Raw genomic sequence first — 26,493 nt, forward strand, 5'->3', positions numbered from 1 at the left:
CTGACACTGGGTACCACCTAGTGTCTATCGGGCATCATTTATTACAACTTTTGCCTTTGGCACCCAACTGATACCTCGAGTTTTTAGTCCCACATCGCGAAATAATTAACTTGCACCACACATGTGCAAGTCACATTTGCACATTTGATTAACTTTTAATCAAATGCTAACCAAAGCATTAAAATTTCATATCCTTGTGACAACCCCATCAAAGCATATGCATCTTTTCCCTAGCACTCGGTATGCCACCTCATCCTTTTGGGCCATAGAGATCATTTTGCATCAACTATCAGATTTTTATACTCAATACAATAAGACACACACAATGTGCACTAAGCTTTTGTGAGAACAAGAAGGCTTTAAGATCCCATGTGGCAATAAGCCCTCCCGAAGACCACTAGAATGTGCTACGAAGGTTTCCCCCATTCATTTTCAGGTCTAGTGGCTTTCTCGACCCACGATCCTGCAGTCTGCTCCGCCGAGAAATAGTGGCTATTGGGTATTGTCTCCTTGTCAATCCACTCCTTTGAGAGAGAGTGGCTATTTAACTCCTTTCACTCCTTTAGCTCTGTAGTCCACTCTACTGAGAAATGGACTATTGCCCACTTATGGCTCCACAGGAGCTACCTATTTTCTCATTGCCCTCGTATGGCTACATGGATACTGACTTCGATATAGGCATCGAGGAGATTGTGTGTGATCCCTCCCTCCACTCCCTCTTCTACCTAGGTTTGAGAGGCCACCTCTTGGGGATGTCTATCTTCTGTTCCATTGGAGTCCTAAATACCATCTTCAGCATCGTCAGTGGCATTTCCTTCGTCATCAAACACTCTGGAGGCCATTATCCATGAGTTTTTAGATTCTCTCTCTCTCTCTCTCTCTCTCTCTCTCTCTCTCTCTCTCTCTTTCTCAGAGGGCTCCTCTTCTTTAAAGAGGGATCCCATTCCTTTTGCTTCAAAGTGGATAGTCCTTACTCATCTTGTGGTTCTTCACACACCCTTTACCTTCTTGGAGTGGTTGACATCTCCATGCCATCTCACCCATTCACTCCCATTGATACTCAGATCTACATGTTCTTCCTAGTTTGGGGCCTTGGATGTCTTAGCTACAACTTGGTGGCTAGGCCTTCGTATTCCTTCTAGCATGGAGTCCTGTTGAGAAACCGGTTCTTCAGTTCACACACTTCATTTTGGGTTTTGCACAGACAGCCCCAAAAAGGGTTAGTGTTCACATTTTGGCTACTTTTTCAGTGGGCACCCACACAATGGTGCCTCGTCCTAGACAACTTATGCCTATAAATAGGCAATCACTTCATTCATTCTTCACTTCTACCACCCCACCACTCTTCAATCATTCTTCACCCCTCTTCCTCCGTCATTAGACACCCTTCCCTTCACGAACCCCTTCCATTGTACTTACACCGCTTGAGGAGGACATTGCGGTTCATGGCTCATGGTTGCCTTCACCCTTCCTCTTCTACTTCAGGTGCCTTGTTTCATCATTAGGCCTCGCATTTGGAGCATCTTCCACTTGGCGTCACTATCATTTGCTTGGCGTCAGCATTCTTCTCCTTCAAGCTCCATCTTCACTTGCGTTTTTTAGTTTGGAGGCCTTCTCGTTGCTTGGCATTATCATCTCCAGCTTGGTGTTAGCATCCTAGCCTTTGGTGGACAATCTCCATCATCGAGCGTTAGTGATTTCATCACTCGTCTATTACAGGGGCTGCTGGGACTTGCGTTTTTGCAACGTGGCTCCTCCTCCATCACCTGCTGTCACTCGTCTACCATAGGGACTACTGGGACTTGCGTTTTTGCATCCCAACTCCTCCTCCATCACTTGGCATCACTGTTCTTCTTGCATTTTTGAGTTTCTCTTCTCTATTAGTGTTTGCCGTACACAATTTATGTTACTCCCCGCTCTCTCTCTCTACATTGTCGCTTATTTTGACACGGTATTAGAGCATGCCTGTTATTTTTGGCACCTGGAGCACTAGGATTACAGGGTGCTCTTCTCTCTCTCACACCTCTTAGGGCACCATTTTGGGCATGAGAGGGGGTGTTGAGAAACCCATTCATTAAGTTCTTGTCATTACCTTAATTCCTATTTGGTTTCCGTTTACAATCCCATTAAGCCACTTTATGAAGGCTTCATTTGCAGCAGATTCAGGCTGTTTTGTATATTTAAGAATCTACTTTGATATTCTATTGCTCAGAGGACTGCGTTTCGCTCCTTCCACTGTGCAGATTCCCTCTAGGTGCTGCCACCTGATCAGCGAGGATAGTGTAGTCATCTCCGGGCACTGCTCCATTGTATCAGCTGGATTCATTCATCATCTTCTTCACTCTTCTTCTTTTGAGTTTCTAAGTTTTTCTTCTCTTAGTGTTTGCGTGCATTGTATTTTTCCTCGAAACCCTATGTCTCTCTAATATGGTATGATTGCATACCATCTCATCACTTTTCTTGACATGGTATCAGAGCATACCTAGGTGGAACTAGGTCTAAATGTGGAGGTGATTTCTTTCCACTCCTTGTTTCCTTCAAAGAAGAAGGTGACTCATCAACATGGTATTCGTGCATTTGAGCAACCGAGGAGAATGGTACAATGTGCGTGAGTGGGATTCCCGACACAATAGGACCTGAGGGTAGAGAGTAGTGTATGTACCACTGTTTCACTGCACAATGAGCATTTAGCAATACATGTACCAAGAGAAGCTGCCTTTTTACAACGTTTAATACATCCCAAGTCCAAAATTTCTCCCACTCGGCATTGAATTTGCTGTAATTTCATTGTCAAAGCACAAATCGGCTCAAAATGCATAAAGCCCCAAAATTTTTGCAATAAATCTGCCCCAATTGCATTAATACATCATCCCGAGTGTCAAATACGGGCAAATGTTGCAGAAATTTCACAAACTCTACAAAACCCACAAATTTCGAGGTCCAAGTGTGCACAAATTTCAGTGAAATTGGCTCAGTTGAGCAAAATTTCACTTGTACATGAAAAGCCCCAAAATTTCCAGGGCAAATGCGCACAATGTTTGCAAATTTTGGGTTAAATGTCTCTGTTTTGTATGAACAACATCAAATTCGGGAAAAACCCCAAATTTTTGGGCATAAATCTTCACAAATCTGAGCATTGTGCTTACGCATGTGAACCCCCATCAATGACCAGAGGGCCAGCTTGCAGGAAATAAAATAATGTTAAAAAAAGACGAAATTTTCTTAATTGTGTCGAAATTCTATTGCAGTCCTAGTGGTAGCCTCCCATGACCTCCCATGACCTGCGCTTGCTCGCTGCTTGTAGTCGTGCAGGTCAAACACTAATGCCACTTGGTCAAAACTAACCTGTTGACTGCTTGAAACACTGTTGCTTGCCTGGTCGAGACCTAACCTGTCATAGCTGACTTGCGCCTCTCGCCAGCTGCCGTCTGAAATCAACTAACTGCAACTTGGTCAAAACAAACACCTGCCTTGAACAGGCAGAACGATGACAAGCTGACTCCTTCAGGTGAGGCTCTTGCTGCAGCTCTGATACCATTTTGAAGGGCAAGCGGAAGTGCCTAGGTAGTGTGTGAGACAAAGGAGGTGTATTCACAAGTAGAGAGTGTGTAGAGAGAGTGGAGACTCAAGATGGGTGTGTACCAGTGTGGTACATACAAAGAATAAAAAAATGTATTTATACTTAGGGTATGGTACACTTACACCTGCAAGGGTGTGGTCACATGTACAAGTAAATTTATACATGGGACTAGGAGTAAAAGGGCCTTTACACCCAACACAGTGTGGAAGAGTCATTAACAGTGAGCATTCATAATTTCTTCTCGAGAGTAATCCGGTGGGCAAATGTCTTTTGATGGTACACCTTGTATAAATGGATGTCTTAGGCTACAAGCCTTGTATCAAGATCTTGTATTAAGTTTAAGTTTAAGTCTTTTATCTCCAATTCTTGTCTTGTATTTGATCTAGACTTGTATTAAGATCTTGTCTTGTATCATGTATCAATCTTGTAAGCAAGAAGTATATTGTTGTAATTCATATTTTTACAATAAAGAATCAGTTCTTCTTCTTTCAATTAATTCCGACAATCCTTGTCCTTGCCAAGTCCATGTCACCCTCATAACAAAAAGAAATCAAAGAAAATGTGCTTGAGAAATGAAATCCATATACCAAGGCACAAGAACAACACAAAGCTTGGGCATGTGTCATTGGCACTTGAATGATGGAGGGATTGGAGAATCAGTTATGCAGCACACTAGGTTGTTGCCCAGCCCTACAAAGAGTAGACAAACTGAAAATGCAGGAGCTGGGCTGAAAAATGCAGAGTTTCCAGCAGAATAGGTGGCACATACACGTGGTGCAGCAGGAGATGAAGTTGCGCAGCCATGGGATCAATTCACAGCAGTCAAATGCAGGTAGGAACAGCACCAGATAGTGGAACTCACAAACCTGCAGCAGTAAACAGCACCAAGAGCACTAACGTAGATGTCACCATGTAAGAATAGTGGGCAGCAATGGAAGGAAGAGAAACCGTTGAGCTAAAACACGCTTTTCAGCTGATTAGCATTCTTAAACAGCCCCAAAACACACTTAATTAACGAAAAACCCTAAAAAGGGGAGCGGTCCGAGAGAGTTTCAGTGGTCTCTTAAAAACCCTAATTTTTGGGGCACTCTTCTACATCTATAAATAGACAGGTTGCCCCCATTTAGGCTCATTCCGTCTGTGTAGATTTCATACTCTCCAGTGCAGATTTCAGCCATTAGTCTATCTCCACGTGGTTGTTCAGCCTTCGCGACTGCTGCCACCTCTCCCTCCAGCCTTGCAGTGCCCTGACACCTCTTCCAGCTGTCGTCCCCTATCCAGCGCCATCTCCCAGGCTGCATTTGGCCTCCATCTGCCATCGCCAGCATCTCCAACATCAAGCGACATCCTATAGCCTGTGTTTGCATCCTTCTAGAGCCGTGTGGTGTCATCTCTCCCCTCTGTAGCTGTCTCCTCTGTCTTTGGTAGCTCCTGATGTCAGCCTTTTGCAGTTTTATCTCTCTCTACACACTCCGACTGGTAATCACAGACTTGGGATCCGTCTTCGGTGGATGTCACACTCCGACATTGCTCTGCCCTTGAGCACACTGTACGCTTTTACATTCATTTACAACATTCATTCACTTCAGAGTTGTGTTCTCTCTCCCTTCTTCTGTTTGTGTTTGAGTTTTGAGTTTTGCGTTTAGGATTTGAGTTTTGCTCTTTGTGTCTGCATCTGTCTCTTTGTGTTTCTGTCATGGTCATACACTCTGTGTGTCCTCAGTGCAAACCTTAGCAATTTTGTTCACATGGAATCAGAGCTGTTGCTCTTGTAAAGAGTATTATGCAGATATTGTGGAGAGCTAGTCTTTATGCGAGACACATACTACGACTCGTAACTAAATCACAATGTCCCAGAAACCTTCTTCTCCAGTTCCTATGATGTCCTATCAGGCTTCTCCATCATTGGAGGCCCTGAGACGGCATTATGGACTTGGTGAGAAGGACGACACTCCACTTACACCTTTACCTTCTTTTTCTACTCCTATTCTAGATTTCATTGACATGACAGAGCACTTTGAGGAGTACGATCGCAACAAATACGGTGATGCTTACACCTCTCCTACCAGTTTTGCTACCACATTCGGACCGGTTGGTGAGGCTGGCCACCTCTCTAATCATGGAAGACATACGGCATTTGGAACGTCTGGCGATCCATCTTCATTATCTCAGCCAGATCGAATGTCAGGTTTGTATAATCCTTTTGAGTTTCATGAATCAAAACCCTTGCCTGTTGCTTCTTTTGAGGTACAGGATCCAAATGACTTTGTGTATGTGAACTTTAATAGAGGGGGCTCGCGAAGTAGACGGAATTCAGGTACATCTACAGCTTCTGTTTCATTTGAGCATGTCATACACTTCTCACTTCCCTCCCATCTCACCCTCTTCTATATCACACCTTGATTACCTCTCATCATCTTTCCAAAACCTTGGATTACACTCCACATCTGCATCACATACCCTAGGGGTTGGATCTTCCATCTCCGCTCCTAGCATCTTCTTCTTCTCTACCCCATTCTCTACCTCTTTGCACCATGGTACTTCGTTAGGGGGAATACCATCCTTTAATATAGTGCTTCTCACCTTTTAGCAAATGAGCACATCCATAGCACCTGGGACGACTGTGATGGGCATCCCCCTCACTATCTCCAGCTTCACATCTCACACGACCTCAAACGCAGGGGTTTCCATCCTCAGCTTATGGTGCGTCTTCACACTCTCCTTGGATTAAAACCTACGCAGGGATTCCCATCTTCTGCTCCCCGTGTTCCCATCCCACCTCCTTGGGTTACTCATGTGGCTACCATGCCCATGCCTAGTCAACCCATCCCTACCTATGGATCCACCTTGCATACTATCCGCATGCCTGGTGGGCACTTTGGGGACCCATTCTCAAGTGTACTCCACTCCCCCATCCTATCCACACTACCTTTTTCACACTATCCATCTCCGAGAACTACCACTGCTATTGCAACAGCCAAGAATGCCTTCACAGATAAGACACGTTTTAATGGGTCGAATTTCACCACTTGGTCGAATTTCATGCAACAAGTGCTTGAGTCTCAGGGTCTTTGGGACCTCGTCATTGGTCTAGAGCCTATGCCGGACCCTTGACTAGCTCACCTTGACTACATTCGTCAATGGAGAGCCCACAATGCCACAACCAATGTTGAGTTGATGCAGGGATTGCTTCCTGAGTTTCACTCTCAGTTGCAGGACTTCCAGCTCGTGTTAGAGTGTTGGAGTCACCTTCTCGACCGCTGTGCGGCTCGTGATCGTACTCAGCACATCAATCTCTACTTTGAGCTTCAAGAGTTCTCTATTAAGGAAGGGGATGATTTGAAAGTCAAGATGGCTGAATATCGGGGGTTACTTGCCGAGTTCGCCACTACTGGTTCTCCAAAGTCATATAGCGATCAAGTTACATTCTTCTTGAATAAGTTGCCCGAAAAGTACTTCAATTTGATTCAACACATCATCTCCCAACCTCGATTGCCACCTTCTACTAGTTTGAATGCCAGTTCTTGCGTTACGCGAGGTTGCATGATCAAGTCCGCAAGAAATCCTCATCATAGCCTTATTTAGAGCAGAGGGGGTTGGTTGCCTCTTCTTCGGGAGGGAAAACCACCAGTGGTAAGAACTCGCAAGATGTGAAGGCAAGCCAATCAAAGGGTAACTCCTCTTCATTAGATGGAACCAAAGAATCTAGACCTATTTGGCAGTAACTCCCTAAGAAAAACCGGTTTTGCATACATTGCCAGAGAGCAAGTCATGTGGACGAGAAGTGTTGCTCCAAGGCCCAAGGTCTTCCACCTAAAAGGCCTCAGTAGACTGCTATGGTTGCACAGTCTAGTGGGGCTATGGCTTTTGCTCTTGCTTCATCTGCTCCTTTAGCACCTGTTGTTGCTGCTGGACATGTGGCTTGAGTACAGCCTCAGCAGCTCATCTCTTTCATTACCCCTGAGGGAGTGGCTGATTGGTTTGCAGGTTCCAATCCCGTTGCACTTCATAGACGCAAAACTCAAAATATGTCACCAAGCACCCCAATGGCATCTGTCCACTTGACTTTTGCCAATGTCCCCTATTGCCCAAGGTAGGATTGTCTTGTCACCTTGACACACATTCAACTTAATCACACATGTGCAACTAAGTGTCCCAACTCGAGTGTCCAAAGAGCATTATGTTAAAAATTCATTTCTTGTGACAAAGGTAGCTTTAAAAGTTGCAAAGTTATATCAGTTTCTGATATCTTTGATTTCCACTGCCATCACTTGGGTTCTATGAAATGGTTTTCTGAGGCGAGGGATGTTGGATGTTGAGCAGAGCCTTCTTCAGTCCTGGACCCAGCTTGTGGCTCCTTTGCTTTGGAGCAATAGAGGAACCCAATCATGCTTTTGCATTTTTTCATTGTGGGAACAAAATTGACATTCATGGATAGCGAACACAGTCCTTATGACTGTGATTGCTATTCATGGGCTGTCATGTCTAACCAAGGCTTATTGATGCTGCTTATGGCTGATTCAAGGCTGTTTGAGGTTTGTGGCTTCTGTTTGGTGCCACTAAGTTTCTGCTCAGATGTACAAGGATTGTTCAAGAGATTGGTGAATTGATAAAGAAAAAGAATACCCCTTTTAGGAGAAAGACCTTATGTGGCTTATCCTTGCAAAACTAGTGTTAATGCCCTTTGTACTTTGTTCCCCTTTCAAGACAATTAATTTGATAACTTTGACCATACCACATTACTCTTACAAGAGTTTTTAAGACCCAAATTAGTACTGTTACCAGTTAGTGTGCTTAGGTAAATTTTTAGTTGTGATGACATGGTTCACAGCATGCGGATTTAACTTCTGGTGTAAGTGGGGAAAAAACAATAATTTTATCTTGTTTTTGATGGCAGCACCACTGCAGGTGTTGTGGAAGAAGCCTCTGCAATGAGCACTCATCCAATCAAATGGTATGTTGTCAGTCTTTCTGTATATCAAGGGCATAAATGCTCTCCAAAGAATGATACTTTCTGCACCTTGAGCAGCTTTCCTGGAATTAAACAGGAACTTGCTGTTGCAGACTTTACCAAAATTTGGTATTAATGCTCCTGTCCGTGTGTGTGATGTTTGTTTTACATCCTCCCAACAGTAAGTGCAGTATTATAATTTCTGCATTATTTCATTCTTTGATTATTGTTCTGAATGGATATTTTCAACCTTGTTGTTAAGTACTTGTGGTTTCTTCAAAATCTGCAGGATTTCTTCGACAGCTAAAATGCCAGAGTCTAACACTGATGTTACTAAAATCGCAGCTTCCCTTGCCAATTTGGATGTTTCACATAACTCAGCAGAAGAAAAGTTGGCTGCTGTGCCAGAGCCGGAGGCATACAAGTGCACTTGCGGAATGCCATTGTGCATATGTCAAACTCCAAGTGTTACCCAGGTTGGTAGATGGTTGTCGTGTTGAGAAATCAAAACAACGCCTTGCTATCTTGTAAACCAAAAATCAACTGCAACATTCTCATCCAACAGCACCTGAAATGGTTGAGGTAGACTATGATTCAGGTTATCTCAGCAGCTCAACCAACAGCTCCCATTATATCAAAGAAGCCACCTCTAGCATCTTCAGTGACAAACTCTGAGATTGCAAAACCAGTACCAACTTCCTCTTATGGCAACAGTCTTCCAAGGTGTAGCTTTGCTTGTTCTTATATAACATAATGGTGGTATTCACTTGAGAACTTCTCGTTGTAAGCTTTGTAATCAGTGTAGAGAGTTCACTTTTGGCTTTGGTTGTCATTTCATTTGCATTAATGTGCTTTCTTGTCAAGGAGTATGTGTATTTGTAAGGAACTGAAATGAATGCTATTGCAGTCTTTTCTTTTCCTCTTCACAGACCACAAATGGTGGCAGTCAGCCTAGCGCAAATAAGTATGATGCCACCGGAGAGGTACAGATAACTTAATGGCTAGGATGCTAATTCCACTGTGGTTTACATCACATTATTAAAAATTGTTTGCATTGGAACTGTGAGCAGGGAATGCGGGAAGCAATAAAAAGTGGTGATGTGGCAGGTGTGAAAGATCTTCTGGCAAGGGTAAGGGACAATGTCTTATATATTATTTGGATCATGGAAGCATCTAAAGGGCTTTGGATATCTGTGTTTTATCTGAAGGGCTATAATACTGAACAAGGGTGCAGTGTGCTATTCATAGTTCTGCTAAAAAATGTAATCCCCTGTCCTGATGCAGGGTGTGGATCCAAATCATTGTGACAAACAAGGGATGTCATTACTTCACCTTGTAAGTTTTAAGAGCTGTCTGAACTCTGCAGTAAGTTAGCATATGATTACACTATAGACTAATCTTTGCTTTTGCAGGCAGCTGTCTTCAACCTGACAGAAATTGCTTTCTCATTGATGGATGCTGGTGCAGACCTAAATGTCAAAAATGGTCAAGGTAAGTTCCAGGACCTTTCATTTATATTTGTTATCGGTCTTGATTCTTTACTTTATCTGGCTATCTGTAAATCAGGAGAGGCCTGTTGGTTAAGAGAGTGAGTGTCTCTGTAAGGGACTTGGGTAGTTACTTGAGTCTTGTTTACAAAGTGCTCATCACCTCCACAACTTCTTGCAAAACCGTGCTCAAGGTTCAGGATTCAGTGCCACTTTACAGTTTTCTAACATGCTTTACATACCATTTTCATCCCCCTGCATCTTGATAAACATTGACATTTTATTATTGCTGTTAGAATCTGATGTAAAAGTTGCACAGATAGGGGCTGACCTATAGACAGCTGTATATGTAGATGAATCTACACTCAGGCGAACAATTGGCAAAAGAGCTAGAGTCTGGTTGCAGGCAAGACACTTGTCTGCTGCTAGTCGAATGGGCAATGGTTGCTGAAACTTGCTGCCAAATGTAGGATAAAGCACTTGAACCCATGCTAACCTGCTTTAGACTTTGTTATATAGTTCCAAAGAGTGAGTAAAAACATTCATCCCAGAATATAGTCAATACACTAGAACAACCCACTGATCCGGAACGGCCAGGCTTCTCAAAAAAATTAATAGTATTTAAAGTGCAGAGTGATGAGTAGCCCATCACTATGATAGCAGAAAGAAATCAAAACAATTGTGCCCCTACTCTGCAATGTGGCAGCCCCTATCTATAGACTATCAAGACATAGGGGTTATTAACTGCATTGATCATGAGTGCTGGACTCTAGTTTATGTTTGGGCTTTTATTTTGTGCTAGTCTCTGCCTTTTGCATTCCCTTGACAGTCTGAAGTGACTGTTACTAGAAATCCTGCTTCAAATCAAGTACAGCATTCCAATCCCGAGACCATCATGATCAGATGTGGCTGGCACTTCATGAACCTGAGAGTAACCTAGAACAAACCTTGTCTTAGCATAGCACAAACATTGCACGTATTCCTAGATGCTAGAGCTAGTAACGAGTCATGACCTCATTATGGGCATATACACCGATTACCAATTAAGGCTCAGCCTCTTGAATCATTTCCACCCAAGGAAATACCCATGCACATTTTGGGTGACCTGTAAGGGCTGAAACTGCAAACGACTAGCAATCATTACCCATGAGAGTGGTAGAGTGACCACTATAGAACTCATGCCATGTATGTTCCATAATCTTTTATCAAACAAAGATATCCCAGTTTGCAGTTTTGGAGGGGGTGGGCTTCAGTTGGTATTGGGACCTCATGCAGCGTGTTAAGTACTTCCTAAGCAGTGCACTCATTGCATTTTAATTTTATTTTTCAAAACATGTGCTTGGAAACAAAGTAATTAGCTTCGTTGGGAGACTCTTATTGCCCATTGAGCTTTTGTATGTGACAGGGCATCATCGGAATAGGCATTGAGAGACATGGATTGCACAAAGGCATCTCTTGGCATGAAGATGACTTTTTACATGACCTCCTCCATTTGTGGGAGGATGTTTGTGAGACAGAGATATGCAACGGAAGCAAAACAGATCAAACAGCTCAACTGCTCTATACACAATGAGCTGAACAGAAAGGCAAGAACAGAAGAACTTAGAGAACTCAGGAAATGGAATCTATATATCAAAGCATGAGAGCATATATAATCCACATGAGCTGTGGCAACAAGTAGAATGCTCCACTCTCTCTCTCTCTCTCTCTCTCTCTCCAGTCAAGAATGCAGGTGTGCTGAGTGTCATATTTCGAGGAGGAGATAAAGCCAACAAATAGGCTGAATTTGAGCATTATGAACACATGAACTTCGAGAACTTGGGGAATGCAATCTAAATACCAAAGCATGAGAGTCTACAATCCGCATGGGCTGTGGCAGCTGGCAGAATGCTCTGAGTCTCCCTCCCTCCAATCAAGAATGCAGGCATGCTGAGTGTGATCACTGAAGGAAGCGATAGAGCCTATAAATAGGCTGAATATGAGCAATAATACAACTAGGTTGGCCAGCCATAAAAATGGCCTGAAAAGCATGCTGGCTAGTCAAGAAACATGTCAGAAGTGGGGGCAGCAATGGAGGCATTAGAAACTGCTGTAATAGACTGCACAAACACAAAACACAGAGAAACATTGTAAAGAACAGAACTTAAGAAGACAATGCTTGGGAATGGAACCCATATACCAAGGCACAAGACTGTAAGCTGGGGCTCTAAGTCACTGGCAGTGTGCACAATCTCCGTCTCTCCACCAGGAAGCAACTGAGTGAATGAATTGAAGGGAGCCTGCCTGTCTGTACATAGCCCAAAAGATGCACAGGTTGGCCAGTCCAATAGGGCACACACTAAAATTCTAGTCAGCTAGTACAAATGCTTGCGTCAAAAATGGGGGCCAGTCTACACACACTAGTAATAAAATGCATAACTGCCCACTGTAATGCATAGACTCACACATGAGATATCTAATCTGCTAACAAAATGATCCGCCCATCAAGTGAGAAATGTGCCTTAGAAATGATACAATGGCCCATAAAACCCGTGATATGTACAATGCTAACAGTTGCTTCATTATCGTACTAGGATGTATGGATCTGCACAAATCATTTGGGACATGTGGTGCTCTAGGCTAATGCTAGGTAAAGGTGGAGATAGGGGAGCACTCGTGTGCAGATTTTCATCCTATTACAAGAGTACAATTTATTAGCTTTGCCTTTTTATGATTCATCATGAGGCTTTGGTTGTTACTTGTGCCAAATCATGGCATCCTCTGACCAGACATGCTTGGGGCTCTACCTTTGGACCTTTGCAAACAATGAGATTTCTTGATTGGCACTATGTGGCAGTGGTTGAGATCCAATGATCGATCCTGATTGGTAGTGGTTGATGCAGAGACGAGGAAATAGGAGACATTTTTGTTGAGGGCCCTCATTACTAGCACATGCTTCATCAGTTGCCCACAACACTAGTAGAGGATCATGTGGGGTGACCATCCATAGATCCACAGAGATGCAAAGGACTAGGTGTCGCTACCCCTTAGGTGCCAGCCTACCAAGTTGCGGCCATGTGACTACATGAGAATGCAGGCCATCATCTCAGCAGGACGCTACTGAGGAAACTTATCTCAACAGATACTACTAAAAACATGTTAGGTTAGTTCAATAGCACGTGCACACATGCACACACTCACAGTGAACAAGTGAATAGCCAAGAGAGAAGAGAGTGCTGGAAGGTCACATCCACTATGTGAGAATGCATGAAAGTACAATCCCTAAGGTACTAAGTACCACACCCACTGACAGTTGGGTGTTCACATGGGGAAAAAACTCTTCTCCAGCCAAAAGGTAAGAAGTGTGTGTGGGGATAAGGGAGTGTTCACACAAGAATGTATGAGGAACAAGATAAGTGTAACAAACCCCCCTCGAGTGAATGATGTGAATGTATACAAGGAATAGGCAGATTAATCCCCAAATGGTATCAAGCCTAGAGCCTTGCGAAAGGCTTCAAACTTTTCTCTAGAGAGAGCTTTCGTAAATACATTTGCCAATTTGTCTTGTGTAAGGGCATAAACCAAGTCAATCTCCCTTACATGGAGCCTTTCTCTAACATAATGATAATGCACCTCAATGTGCTTAGTGTGAGTATGAAAACTTGGATTCCTTGCAAATGCCATGGCATTCTAACTGTTAGTATAGATAGAAGTGGGTGATTGCTGTCCCACACTAAGATCGACCATAAGGCATTTGAGCCATACACATTCCGATGTAGCTTTTAAATGCTACCTTGTATTCAGCTTCATAGCTAGATGTGGCCGCTGTAGACTGCTTCTTGCTCAGCCAAGAAATGCATGAATCACCAAGCATGAAACAATTGCCACTAGTGGACACCCTCGTGTCAAAGAAACCAGCCTAATCACCGTCTGTAAATGCATGTAAGCAAAGAGTAGTGCCTTTGGGATAAACAATTGAGAGACCCCAAATTGAATATTTGGCTGTGTATTACACAAGTACAATAAACAGCCAACAACTTGTTGATAAAGAGAAGCATCGAAAGGTTCTCCTACATCCTCGAGTGTAAACGTATGGCGTGTCTCGATGGGAGTAGAGATAAGCTTACAATCTTGCATTTGAAAATGCTCAAGAAGCTGCCCAATGTACCTAGACTGTTGCAAAATAATGCCCTCCTCAAATGCAATAAACTGTATGCCAAGATAGTAGTGCAAGTGGCCAAGATCTGTCACATCAAAAGGATACCACAATTCAGCTTTTAAGGCTGAAATATGTTTCTGATGAGGTCTAGTCAATAGTATGTCATCCACATAAAGAATGAGAATCAAGAAGCGATCCCCATCTTTGTGGACACAAAGTGTGCTTTGAGTGTGTGAATTGCTGAAGCCAAGAGCAATAAAGTATGCATGTATCTTCTCATACCATGCCCTAGTTGCTTGCTTTAAACTATAGAGGGCCTTATGCAAATGGCACACTTTGCTTTCTCACCCTTAAGAATAAGGCTAGGAGATTGAGTACATAAACCTCCTCATGAAGATCACCATTCAGAAAAGTATTCTTCATATCCAACTGATGCACATGCCAATCATAATGAGCAGCCAAAGCAATGACATTGTGAATGGTGGTCATACGTGAAGTGGATGCAAACGTCTCATCATAGTCAATCCCATTCTATTGGGTATACCCTTTGGCAATAAGATGTGCCTTATAGTGATCAATGCTACCATTAGATCAGTGTTTTAATGTGTAAACCCACTTAGTGCCTATAGTACGCTTGCCAGCAGGCAAGTCACATAACTCCCATGTGCCATTTTTGTCAATAGAGTTTAACTCTATTTGTATAGCTGCCGTCCAATATTCATTTTGTAAAGCATCCTGTAGAGTAACAAGTTCTTCATTGCATGTAGTAGCTACAAGTACTTGCGCAACCAAGTTACCTTGTGCATGGTGAGTGGTTGCTCTAGCTCTAATGGGAAGAGGAATGGACTGTTTGTCTTCCCGTAATGTATCTAATAGCCATCTAGGGACTTTTTAAGCTTCTCGAATAATAGCCCTGGCCTCTCGTCGATCACTTCATAATTAGCAATGTCTTGGTCAATGGGCTGAAAATTAGGTTGCTGTTCAGCATGTGTTTGCTGTTGTAAACCCTCAATCATAGTTGCTTTTAGACGTGTTGGGATTTTTTCTAGACATCTGTAGACATTTAAAAAATGGGTGTTTAAAAACCTTGTTTCAAATTTGGCATTTTTTTGTGAGATGTGAGAGGATGCACAGAGACCGAAAGCTCAGCTAAGAGTACAATTGATGGTGAAGAGAGTGTGAGAGTGAAAACACGACTCCCAATGTAATAATCAAAAGAGTGTCGTGCAAATACAAAGTACAACCCTGAAACCTTAGGGTTATTAAAAGTGTGTTCACAGCCGAAAGGTGTAAAACATGATAAGTGCCGAAATTGTGTAACATAGGTACACAAAATAAAAGAGAATAAATATGGGGGGAAAAAGCTCTCATAAGGAGAGTACAAAGTGCCCAAGTGTCCTACTAAGAATCGCTGACACTCCTTTGTGAGTGTAGGCATGAGTCAAACCCAACAAACCCCCTTGGAGTGAAGAGTTATCAATATACAAGGATCATCCACCAAAGGAGATCAAATTTAAAGCATTACGGAAGAGCTTTGGTGAAGATGTTTGCCACATTACTGGTGGTAGGACAGTAGACAAGGTTGATATCACCTACATGTAGTCTCTCTCTGACAAAGTGATAGTGGATCTCTATGTGTTTTGCGTGTGCATGAAACACTGGGTTCCATGCCATTGCAATGGCACTTTGATAGTCAATAAACAAAGGAGTAGGCCCCGTGACAGGTACATCTAAATCAGCCAACAAACGTCTCAGCCATACACATTCAACTGTGGCAGTGAAATCTGCCTTCTATTCAGTTTCACATGACAATGTGGCAATAGTGGATCGTTTCTTGCTAAGCCAAGAGGTGCAAGATGAGCGGAGAAAGAAACAATTACCACTAGTAGAGTGATGAGAATCAAAATCACTAGCCCAATCTGAATCACTGTAAGCATGTAGTTGCAGTGGTCCCCCCTTGGCATAAAGCAATCCAAGAGTCCTAGTACCTTGCAAGTAATGAAAGACACGCTTCATAGCTTGCCAATGTGACATGCGTGGGTGGTGCATATATTTGCTGAGGGCTGAAACTGCAAATTGAATGTTTGGCCTTGTGTTGCATAAGTAAATGAGACATCCAATTGTTGGAGCATAGGTATGGATATCAAACAAATCTCTATCATCATGCAAGGACAGCTTGAGTCCAATCTCCATTGGTGCACAAATTGGCTTGCAATCGTGTAAGCCAAACCTCTCAAGAAGTCTACCAATGTATCTAGACTATGACGATCCAATGCCTCTAGCATCATGAATGAAGTGAATGCCCAAATAATAGTGCAAAGGCCCTAAGTTTGACATCTCAAAAGTTTGTTACAAACTTTATTTGAATGCTGAAATCTGATCAGCATGTGTCCCTGTGAATAGAAGATCATCAACATAAAGACATATGACCAGCAAGGATCTCCCCTCTTTACATACGTAAAGTGTAGACTCCGATGAGCTGTTAACGAACCCTTGGTTGAGTAAAAAAGCATTAATTTTTGCATATCAAGCTCAGGGAGCTTGCTTCAAACCGTACAAAGTCTTTTTCAGCTTGCATACCATATGTTTAGATCCCACAATTGCAAAACCAATGGGCTGCTGTATATACACTTCTTCTTGAAGTTCCCCATGTAAAAATGCAGTCTTAATATGATGCTAGTGCATAGTCCAACCATGATGGGAAGCCAAAGCAACCATAGACCGAATGGTAGTCGTGCGGGATGTAGGAGCAAATGTCTCCTCATAGTCAATGCCTTTCTTTTGTGCATAGCCTTTGGCCACAAGCTTGGCCTTATGTTTGTCAATGGATCCATCTGCATTTCTTTTCAACTTATAGACCCACTTTGTACCAATGACTTTCTTCCCAACAAGCAAGGTCACCAAATCCCATGTTTGATTCTTTATGATAGAATTAAGCTCAGCTTGCATTGTTGCTATCCAATGCACACTATGTTGTGCATCCTCAAAACATTCAGGCTCCTCATCATCAAGTGTATGTGCTGCCATAACAAACTCCATTGTATGTGCACCATCATGTAGACGAGCTTGTCTTTTAGTACGACCAGCAATAGGAGTATCCAAATGACTGTCTTTCATAGTTTGCAAGCACCATCTAGGCATCTATCTAGCTTCGTGACTATGTACAAGCTTCTACTGAACATTATGTTTACTTGTTGAAGCTCCAACTGTATCACCGAAAGAAATGGGCAACAGCCTTTCAAATACATCATTGGTAGCTTGATATGTATCAAAACTAGCTGGGGATAATTCTGATTTTTCATAAAAAACCACATCCCTACTAACAAATACCTTCTTAGAGATAGGATCATATAATCTATATCCTTTGCTCTCATTGCTGTACCCCACAAAAATGCATTTAACAGCCTTGTTGTCCAACTTCTTTCTTAGTACCTTGGGATTGGGAGTGTACGTAAGACACCCAAAAGTACGAAAATGTTCAACAGAAGGTTTCCGGTTGTTCCAAGCCTCAAAAGGCTTGACATTCTTTAATGCCTTGGTAGGGCATTTGTTTAAAACATGGCAAGCACACATGATTGCTTCTATCAAAAAACTATGTGGCAAACTCTTTGCTTTTAGCATACATCTGACCATCTCCATGAGTGACCGATTCTTTCTCTTTGCAACCCCGTTCTGTTGTGGAGCATAAGTAGTAGTGTACTGATGGACAATGCCTTTCTGCTTCAAAAAATTATTCAGCATGAAAGACATGTTCCCGCCTCGGTCCGAACAGAGAGTTTTAATTCTGTAGTCATATTGATTTTCAGCAAGTGCTACAAAAGTAAAAAATGCATGGTACACCTCTGACTTTTTCACCAAAGAATAGACCCAGCAAAAACAAGTAAAGTCATCAATGAAAGTGAAAAAATAGTAATAGCCACCCAATGAATTTGTTTGCATAGAGTCACATACATCCGAATACACAATTTGTAATCTGATAGTTGCTTTAAAAGCAACATCATGAGGAAACGAAAAATTATGTATTTTTCCCAAAGTGCATTATTCACATATACGCTTAGGAGGTCTCTCCAAGAGAGGTAAGCCATCAAGCATCTGTGCACGTTGCATAAGCATCAAGCTGCCATAGTTAACATGTCCCATGCGAGCATGCCATAACTCTGCATGTGATATAGCAGGAGTAAGAGTAGATGCTAGATAGACCGACTAATCAATTGAATAAGCATCTAACTAAGAGTAGATGCTAGATAGATCGACTAATCAATTGAATAAGCATCTAACTCATATAGTCCATGCCATAAAGTACTAGTCAAAACCAAAGTCATGTGTTCTTTATCTTTGACCATATATCTACCATCATCAAATGTGACTTGTAGACCACACTTGCCAAAGAAGAAATAAACAACAAATTCTTCTTTATATGTGGCACAAATAATGTATTGTGCAAACAAAGAATAGAGCCATCAATGGTTGTCAACACAATCTCCTCAATATCTCTAACAGGGTATGATGCATTGTTGGCACACTGCCCAGACTTGCCAACAGGGACTGCAATAACGGAGGAAAAGAAATCCCTGCGGGATGTAATATGCCTAGAAGTACCGCTGTCAAATAACCATGTGCTTACATCCTCAATAGAGCTAAATGCTTTATCAGCCTAAGAAGAGTCATAACTGCAAGTGTAGAAACAATAGTCACAATCTGCAACAAAAGACACGGACTCAGTAGCAGTAGAAGGTGTATCAGAAACAGACATTTGTGAATCCTCCTCCTTGGCTATGTGCTTCCTACATTTTGCGATGTAGTGACCTGCCTTCTTATAATAGTGGCATTTGCCCTTTTTGGCTTATGTGCCTCCCTGTTTCTTGCTACTCTGTGAAGTATCTGAAGTCCTAGAACTCTGTGGAGTATTTTTAGGCTGGCTGCCCTTGCTCTTCTGCCTTGCCATAAAAGCTTGCTCAGAGGCTATAACTGTTAGCCAGTCATTTCCTGGACAGACAGTGCCACGTCAGCACAGTACGGCGGAGGAGTTGCCACATCATTAGTGCCACGTCAACAGTTCTTCCAATGCTCGTGCGGAGTTGACCAAGGCCCAATCTCATTGGGACAAACTGAATGCCAGGATTCGATCTTTTTTGTTTTTGTCTTGCATCACAGCCGTGATAGCTCACATCGAGCACTTGACGGTGGCTTGTGAGATATGGCTGGAGCTCGACCAGATGTACAACTGGATGACCCTGATGAAGAGGGTTTCTTTGGAGGTGCAAATGCGGACTTTGTCCGTGAATAAGTCTTCTTCACTTCGGGAACATATCAACAAGCTTCGGCAGCTTCAGATGCAGGTTCAAAATGCGGGGAAGCCTATTTCCTCCGAAGACATGGCGATCACTTTACTATTCCAGTTGCCGCCACGATTCGGTACTTTTTATTCCGCTCTTATTGCTTTAAGGCGAGAATTGACTCTTCGATGGGAAGAGTTGGTTCCTATGGTCTTGGACTAGGAGGAACAATTGAAGGGACAGAATGCTTCCAAATCAGAGGCATTGGTTGGTCAAGCCTCTCAGAAGAAGGGGAAGGACCAAAAGAAGAAGAAGGAGGACAACAAATCCAAGAAGGACAAGGAATCAACTTGCCATATTTGTGGAAAGACCAGTCATTGGAAGAAGGATACCAAGAAAAAGGACACGAAGGACTCCGGAGCGGTGGCTGCACCCTCATCAGCTGCTTTTCTATCATTGAGGACTCTACACCGACAACTTCTGATTCTGCGATGACAGCTTCCCAGGCTCGAGAGTGGATTGTGGACAGTGGTGCCTCACGGCACATGACTCCTTCTTCCGTTGGTGTTACCCATTTGCGGCCTTCGCGTGGGCAGATTCTCATTGGAGACAGCTCTTCTGTGGCTATTGCTGCGCGGGGTGAGATGCAGCTTATTCCAGATGGACGTGGTGGTATCCACACCTTTGAGGTGTTGCATGTGCCGGGATTGAGGTATCATTTACTTTCGGTTCATAAGATTTGTGCTCTTGGTCTCTTGGTGGAGTTTGAGAGTGATACTGTTGGAGTCCTTGATCGTGGATCGAGGAAGGTTCTCTCTGCAGGGTATAAGGATAATGGAGTCTACAAATTGAAGTCTTCTTCAGATCTTACTTCTCTTCTTCTTGCTTCTCAGACACAGTCCGAGTTATGGCATGCTTGGTTTGGCCACTTGAACTACGAGTACCTTCGGAAGGCATCGCGAGGGTCCTTTGTCTGAGGCTTGCCGGACATAGTGGTGAGCCATCAGCCATGTGTCTCTTGCATTCGTGGGAAACTACATCGGGATGCGATTCCCAACAAAGCTTCTAGGCGGTATCTTTGTGGCCATAGTGTATCTATAGATTTCGACGTTGAAATTTGGACACAGTGTATCTACGGATATTTGTGGCCCGATGAGAGGACCGAGTCTCTGAAGGGGAGCTTGTACTTCATGTTGATCGTAGATGACTACAACAGGATGACTTGGGCCTATTTATTGACTTTGAAGTCGGAGGCTTTTTCTCATTTCAAGGATTGGTTTCTTTTTTGGGAGAATCGTTTTGGCCAGCGACTGAAGACCTTGCGTTCAGACAAGGGAGGTGAATTTATGTCTAATGAGTTTGCTTGTTTTTGTGCAGATAGGGGCATTCACCAGGAGTTTGCTAACACCAACACTCCCCAAGAGAATGGCATTTTGGAGCGGAAGAACCGAAGTGTGATCGAGATGGCACGCACCATGATGGAGTACCGACAGACATCTCAGTTTTTGTGGGCCGAGGCAGTAGCTACTGCAGTTCACATCTTTAATCGATCTCCCATTTTGGCCATTGACAGGATGACACCTTTTGAGGCTCACTTCGGGACTAAGCTTGATGTCTCTTATTTCAGGATCTTTGGATGTGACGCTTATGTGCACATTCCGAAGATGCAGCGTAATAAGTTCGCGGCGGCTTCTCGACGACAGGTTTTTGTTGGCTATAGCTGCCAATCCCAAGGTTATCGTTTGTTTGATCCCGTTAAGCAAGATGTCTACACGAGCCGAGATGTGCGGTTCGTGGAAGTACCAGCCACAAAGGGGGTGTGAGGATCACCCCGTCCTTGGAGATCCAGGGGAGAGTTGGGCTCCCGAGATAGTTTCTTTGGAGCCAAAGCCTCTTGATGGAGATTCTTCTTTGGATTTAGAGTCTTCTCTTCCACTAGCCACTCGCGAGGAGCTTTTGCCGGTGGAGGTTCCTGAGTCTTCAGCAGATGGAGAGCGACGGGAAGAGGTTCGGTCCTCCTCCTCGTTGGGCGTGTGACACCCTTCAAGATTTAGGGATTGAGGGGGTCCCTGAGGAGTGGGAACCGCAGATGGACTGTAGAGGTCACAGAGGAACCAGGCACATTCTTCGGAACTTGTTTGCTCCAACTATTGTTTGCTGACCCGTGTTATGCAGGATCGAGAGCCCACTTCAGTGAAGGAGGCTTTGCAGTCTGATCATTGGCGGAAGGCCATGGAAGCCGAGTTGGAGGCTATTGAGAGAAATGACACTTGGTCTCTTGTGCCTCGTCCCTCTCACAAGAAGGTGATTGGTGTCAAGTGGATCTTCAAGACCAAGTATCTTAGCGATGGTTCTTTGGACAAGCATAAGGCTCGCCTTGTTGCTAAAGGTTTTGCTCAATGCCCAAGTATTGATTTCCATGATACTTTTGCCCCCATTGCTCATATGGCGACTATTCGAGTTGTTCTTGCCTTGGCTGGCCATAGGAAATGGCCTGTTTATCAGTTGGATGTCAAGTCGGCCTTTCTGAATGGTGACTTGCAGGAGGAGATCTATGTTGAGCAGCCTCCTGGCTTTGAATCCTCGGATGGGAAAGTTTACAGGTTGAAGAAGGCCTTGTATGGCCTCAAGCAGGCTCCGCATGCATGGAACTAGAAGATTGACTCGTTTCTCCAGTCGAAGTTGGTATATCAGCGCTCCAAGGCCGATCCGCAGCTTTATGTGCACACTTTCGAGGTTGGTCATGTGTTGTTTGTGTTGTATGTTGATGATTTGATTTTGACAGGGTATCATGCACAGAAGGTCCGAGAGACCAAGACAGCTTTACATCAGGCATTCGAGATGACGGATTTGGGGCTTCTTCATTTCTTCTTGGGTCACTAGATTTATCAGTCTCAGGATGGGATTTTCATCTCTTAGCAGAGGTAGATTCAGGAGCTCTTGGTGACTTTTGAGATGGAGACTTGTCGGCCCATTACTACTCCTATGGATCCGAATTGGAAGGCCACTTCACACTCAGACTCTCCCATGATGGATGCTTCACGCTACCGTCAGTTGATTGGATCCTTGATTTGGCTTCTCAACACTCGTGTTGATCTTTGTTTTGTTGTGGGTCTTTTGACAAGGTTCATGACGGAACCCAAACAGGTGCATTGGTAGGCTGCCCTGAGGATTCTTTGGTATTTGAGGGGGATCTCTGACTTAGGGATTTCTTATCCCGCAGGTACAGATGCTTGAGATTTGGTTCTTGCAGGTTGGAGTGACTTGGATTGGGTTGGCGATGTGGACCACTGACGGTCTACTACAGGCTACTATTTTATCTTGGGTACAGGTGTTATCTCTTAGAGTAGCAAGAAGTAGCCCACAGTAGCCCTTTCTTCTACTGAGGTGGAGTATCAGGTTGCGTCTTCCACCACATGTGAGGTAGTGTGGCTTTGGAGATTGTTGGAGCTTGGCTGCCCCCAGACTCGTCCTACTCTTCTGCGGTGCGACAATGAGAGTTGCATTGCCTTGGTACGGAATCCAGTATTCCATACCTGGATGAAGCACATTGAGATCCAATATCACTTCATTCGAGAGAAACTTCTGGATGGGACCATTGATGTGGAGTATTGTAAGACGGAGGATAATCTTGCCGATTTGTTTACGAAGGCGCTTCCCCAGGTTCTTCTTCGGTAGCATTCCAAATCCCTCAGTCTTTTCACCCGTCCAGGATCTGAGAGGGGGTGTTAGCCAGTCATTTCCTGGACAGTCAGTGCCACGTCAGCACAGTACGGCAGAGGATGGATGTTATTGTCAGAGTGCAGCAATACGGAAGCGTAGGACAAAGATCGAGAGAGAGTGAGCACAGAGAGGAGAGAGAAAGAGAGAGAGAAAAGGAGACTGTAAACGCAAAAAATATGCGGTGTAGTATGCTGTATAAGAGTGCAGAAATACACAAGAGGGTAGAGGAAATATCTACGTATGTCTCCAACTTGATGACCTTGATCTCCGTCAACCCGAGCACAGTCTGTCTTAGCCAACAGATCTCAAGATCAGAATCTGAAATCACTGAATAATGATTAATCAAGTGTGCCACAAGAACCGGCTATAAATAGCCAAGAAATAATAAATAATAGAATCAAGTCAGCTGCATGAAATGCAGCCAACAGGAGAAAACTGGCCGACTATGCAATCCGACTGCACTGATGACGTGGCACTATTCTTTCTTGTTTGCTCTTCCTCTAAGAGCAAACTAACCAATTGAAGGAAAGTGAGTAGTTGTGGGAAAATCCTCATAGTGAGATTCAAGGCTCTATGAAAGGCCAAATAAGAGGGAGGCAATGAATTCAAAGTAGTAGAGATCAACTGTGCATCTGAATAGTACTTATTTACATTCATAAGCTTCTCACGCAAGTCTTGAATTTTATTGAGATGATCTTACATAGCCATCTTCATGAACAGTCTCAAGCTTTTTCTTCAAGAAAGAGATGCATGCCTCATTTTTTCTAGCAAAAATATACTCAATAGCCATATTCTTGTGAAGAAGCTGCAGAGCGAATGTGTGGGATGATAGACTGCTAAACTGCCAATGCAATTAACAACAATGCTCGAGCATGTCGTGTGTCCCAAGCCTTTTGTGTTGCTGATCTCTAGGGAAGTGGCTGAGCTGGAGCAAGCTAAGCGGGCTAAGTGGGCCTTTGTCCACATACACTTGGAGGAGGTGTGACAGGAGCCGCAACTTTAGGCCGAACTTCTTCACCACTAACATAATCCCAAAGATTCTTTGCAATCAGCATATTTTTCATCATAAAAGACCATAGAGAATAGTTGTTGCCATCCAAGCTATCCTCCTTGGATACATATGTGAATACATCATCTTGTCCTTGAGTGGCCATGGTAAATGTCACTGATTAAAGAGTACAAGAGTAATACTTTGAGTTGGACCAACTTGGAAATTTGAGAATTTCTAGAAATTACAGCAAACACCTTGCTGTAATTAGCAAATCTAATCACACTTTGTCAAAAATTGTCTGATGTATGCGCTGTCCAAGGTACAAACAGTGCTCAATAGCTCAAAAAATGCAAAAGTCTCAAAATTTCTTGTTCCAAAATGCATAAATTTAGTCTATTACAGGCTGTCACTAATGTATATTTGCCAATGTTTGAGCTGACATCAAAAGCCCCAAATTTTTGGCCCGAAGATCACAAAATCTTTGCAATAAATGTGTCCCAGACACGTGCAAGCCCCTTCCAGAAGATTAAGTCTGAAATTTTTTTCCCCCTTTTTATCTCTAATACAATCGGTAGAGACCTGGTGGACTTGGCAGAGGAGTAGAGTGCAAGTGGTTGAGAAGCTAACGGCTCAATTGGCGGCTTTGGTAGTTTAGGCGGTGTGGAGCTGAGAACAATTAAAGTTGTTGTCACTGGAGGTGGCGACTTAGCTGGTGGTGGCCACGAACTCAGTTGAGTTGAAGGCCAGCTTTGATACCAAATATGAGATGTGAGAGGATGCACAGAGATCGAAGCTCAGTTGAGAGTACAGTTGACAGTGAAGAGTGTGAGAGTGAAGACACGACTCCCAATGCAATAATGAAAAGAGTGTCATGTGCAAGTAGAAAGTACAACCCTTAAATCTTAGGGTTGCTAAAGTGTATTTGCACTCAAAAGGTGTAAAACACAACAAGTGCCCAAACTGTGTAACATAGACACACAAAATAAAAAATAAAAAATTTGGGGGGGAAGCCTCTCGTAAGGAGAGTAAAAAGTGCCCTAGTGTCCGACTGAGGATCATTGACATTCCTCTGTGAGCAAAGGCGTGATTCAAACCCAACATTTTTTAAGAGAAATGCAGTGTCAAAGAATGATGTCCATTGAAGATAGATCCTAAGTGCTGCTGACCACCAGTTGGAGGTATTGGAGAGAGGAAGACTATTAAATGTTGATCCCAATAGACGCTAGTAATATTGGCAACAACTGTGGAAGATAAGGTGGGAACACCAGAAGATTGCAAATGTAGTTGAGTAGGAGACGCTTGGATGAGAAGTGTTGCCAGCTATTGCCTAGAGTGGTGAAGGCCAAACGCAAGCAACAGGTCGCCGAAAGGTATGGGAGATCACAACCAACTATCATCTTGTGGAGGAGTATCCGAACACAAGCTGGAGGAGGCATACTATGTGCTGGTGATGGTAGAAGAGTCCAAATGCAGTAAGGAGGAGGGTGCCAGATAGTGGGTGACAGCCAGGGAGGAAGGTGTCAGGCATTGCAAGGGCTTATGGAGGAGTGACAACAGTCACAAATATTAGCAAGCTGCTCCATAATGTCCTTGACACGTATAGTGTATGTATCCATAGATTATCCTTTGTCATGTGCTCCATTTCAAGCTGCTTGCGCAAATAGGCTACATGAGCCTTATTGCACACCTGATACAACGAAGCAAGCTTATCCCAAGTATTCTTGGTTGTTGTGCACGTCCGAATATGTGGAACAACTTCTCTTGCACGAAAGTGCAATCAAAGCATGAGCTTGGGCATCACATCCATCCCATTTCAAACTAGTCTATTGTGGGAGTTGCTGGAGGAGCTGGAGCGGAACATCATTGGTGATAGTGGATGAGCTAGAAAAACCTATGACATCTTGTGTAGCTAGGCGTGCAAGCCTAAGTTTTGAACCACATACATAACCCCAAAGCTACCTGGCAACAAGTACATGCTTCATCATGTAATGCCCACATGGGATAATTAAAGCCATGCAAATTTTCTAAGTCCCCAAACATGTTAAGAAAATTGTTTTGCATAGCCATTTCTTGCTGAAATTGTTGGTTTTTGGTAACCAGCTGCTGTCCAAAGAACAAATGCAAGTGTAGCAGAAAAACAAAGCAAAGAAAAGACCAGAAACTCACAATTTTTCAAAAAATTGACGGTGTTGATGAAGAATTTGCAGTTGAAAGGGCTTCAATGTCCACAATTGTTGATGTAGAAGATGTAATTGGCCTCAATGTCAGGGAATTTGAGAAAATTTCACAAAAAGCCTCAAATTTAATTGGTGAAATTTGAGCTCAAATGTGAAAACCCCAAATTTTG

At 43.3% G+C, this 26,493-nt stretch overlaps 1 protein-coding gene across 4 annotated transcripts in view; it reads left to right on the plus strand.

Annotated features, from left to right (window-relative positions):
- Nucleotides 1-26,493, plus strand: part of LOC148036640 (Ankyrin repeat family protein) — a 45,257-nt gene that overhangs the window by 16,235 nt on the left and 2,529 nt on the right. Inside the window, exons 2-9 of one of the 4 annotated variants that reach the window (XM_087678671.1) lie at nt 8,478-8,534; nt 8,629-8,712; nt 8,821-9,007; nt 9,118-9,254; nt 9,439-9,514; nt 9,602-9,661; nt 9,816-9,866; nt 9,944-10,022. In XM_087678671.1, the coding sequence (XP_087534797.1) occupies nt 8,478-8,534; nt 8,629-8,712; nt 8,821-9,007; nt 9,118-9,254; nt 9,439-9,514; nt 9,602-9,661; nt 9,816-9,866; nt 9,944-10,022 (731 nt within the window). The remainder of the gene's footprint in view (nt 1-8,477; nt 8,535-8,628; nt 8,713-8,820; nt 9,008-9,117; nt 9,255-9,438; nt 9,515-9,601; nt 9,662-9,815; nt 9,867-9,943; nt 10,023-26,493) is intronic. The other 3 variants (XM_087678672.1, XM_087678673.1, XM_087678674.1) reach the window with 3 other exon arrangements.

The sequence above is a fragment of the Lygodium microphyllum genome, chromosome 5 (assembly GCF_053477565.2).
Source record: "Lygodium microphyllum isolate KBCC chromosome 5, Lygodium_microphyllum_v1.1.10, whole genome shotgun sequence".
Lineage (NCBI taxonomy): Eukaryota > Viridiplantae > Streptophyta > Polypodiopsida > Schizaeales > Lygodiaceae > Lygodium > Lygodium microphyllum.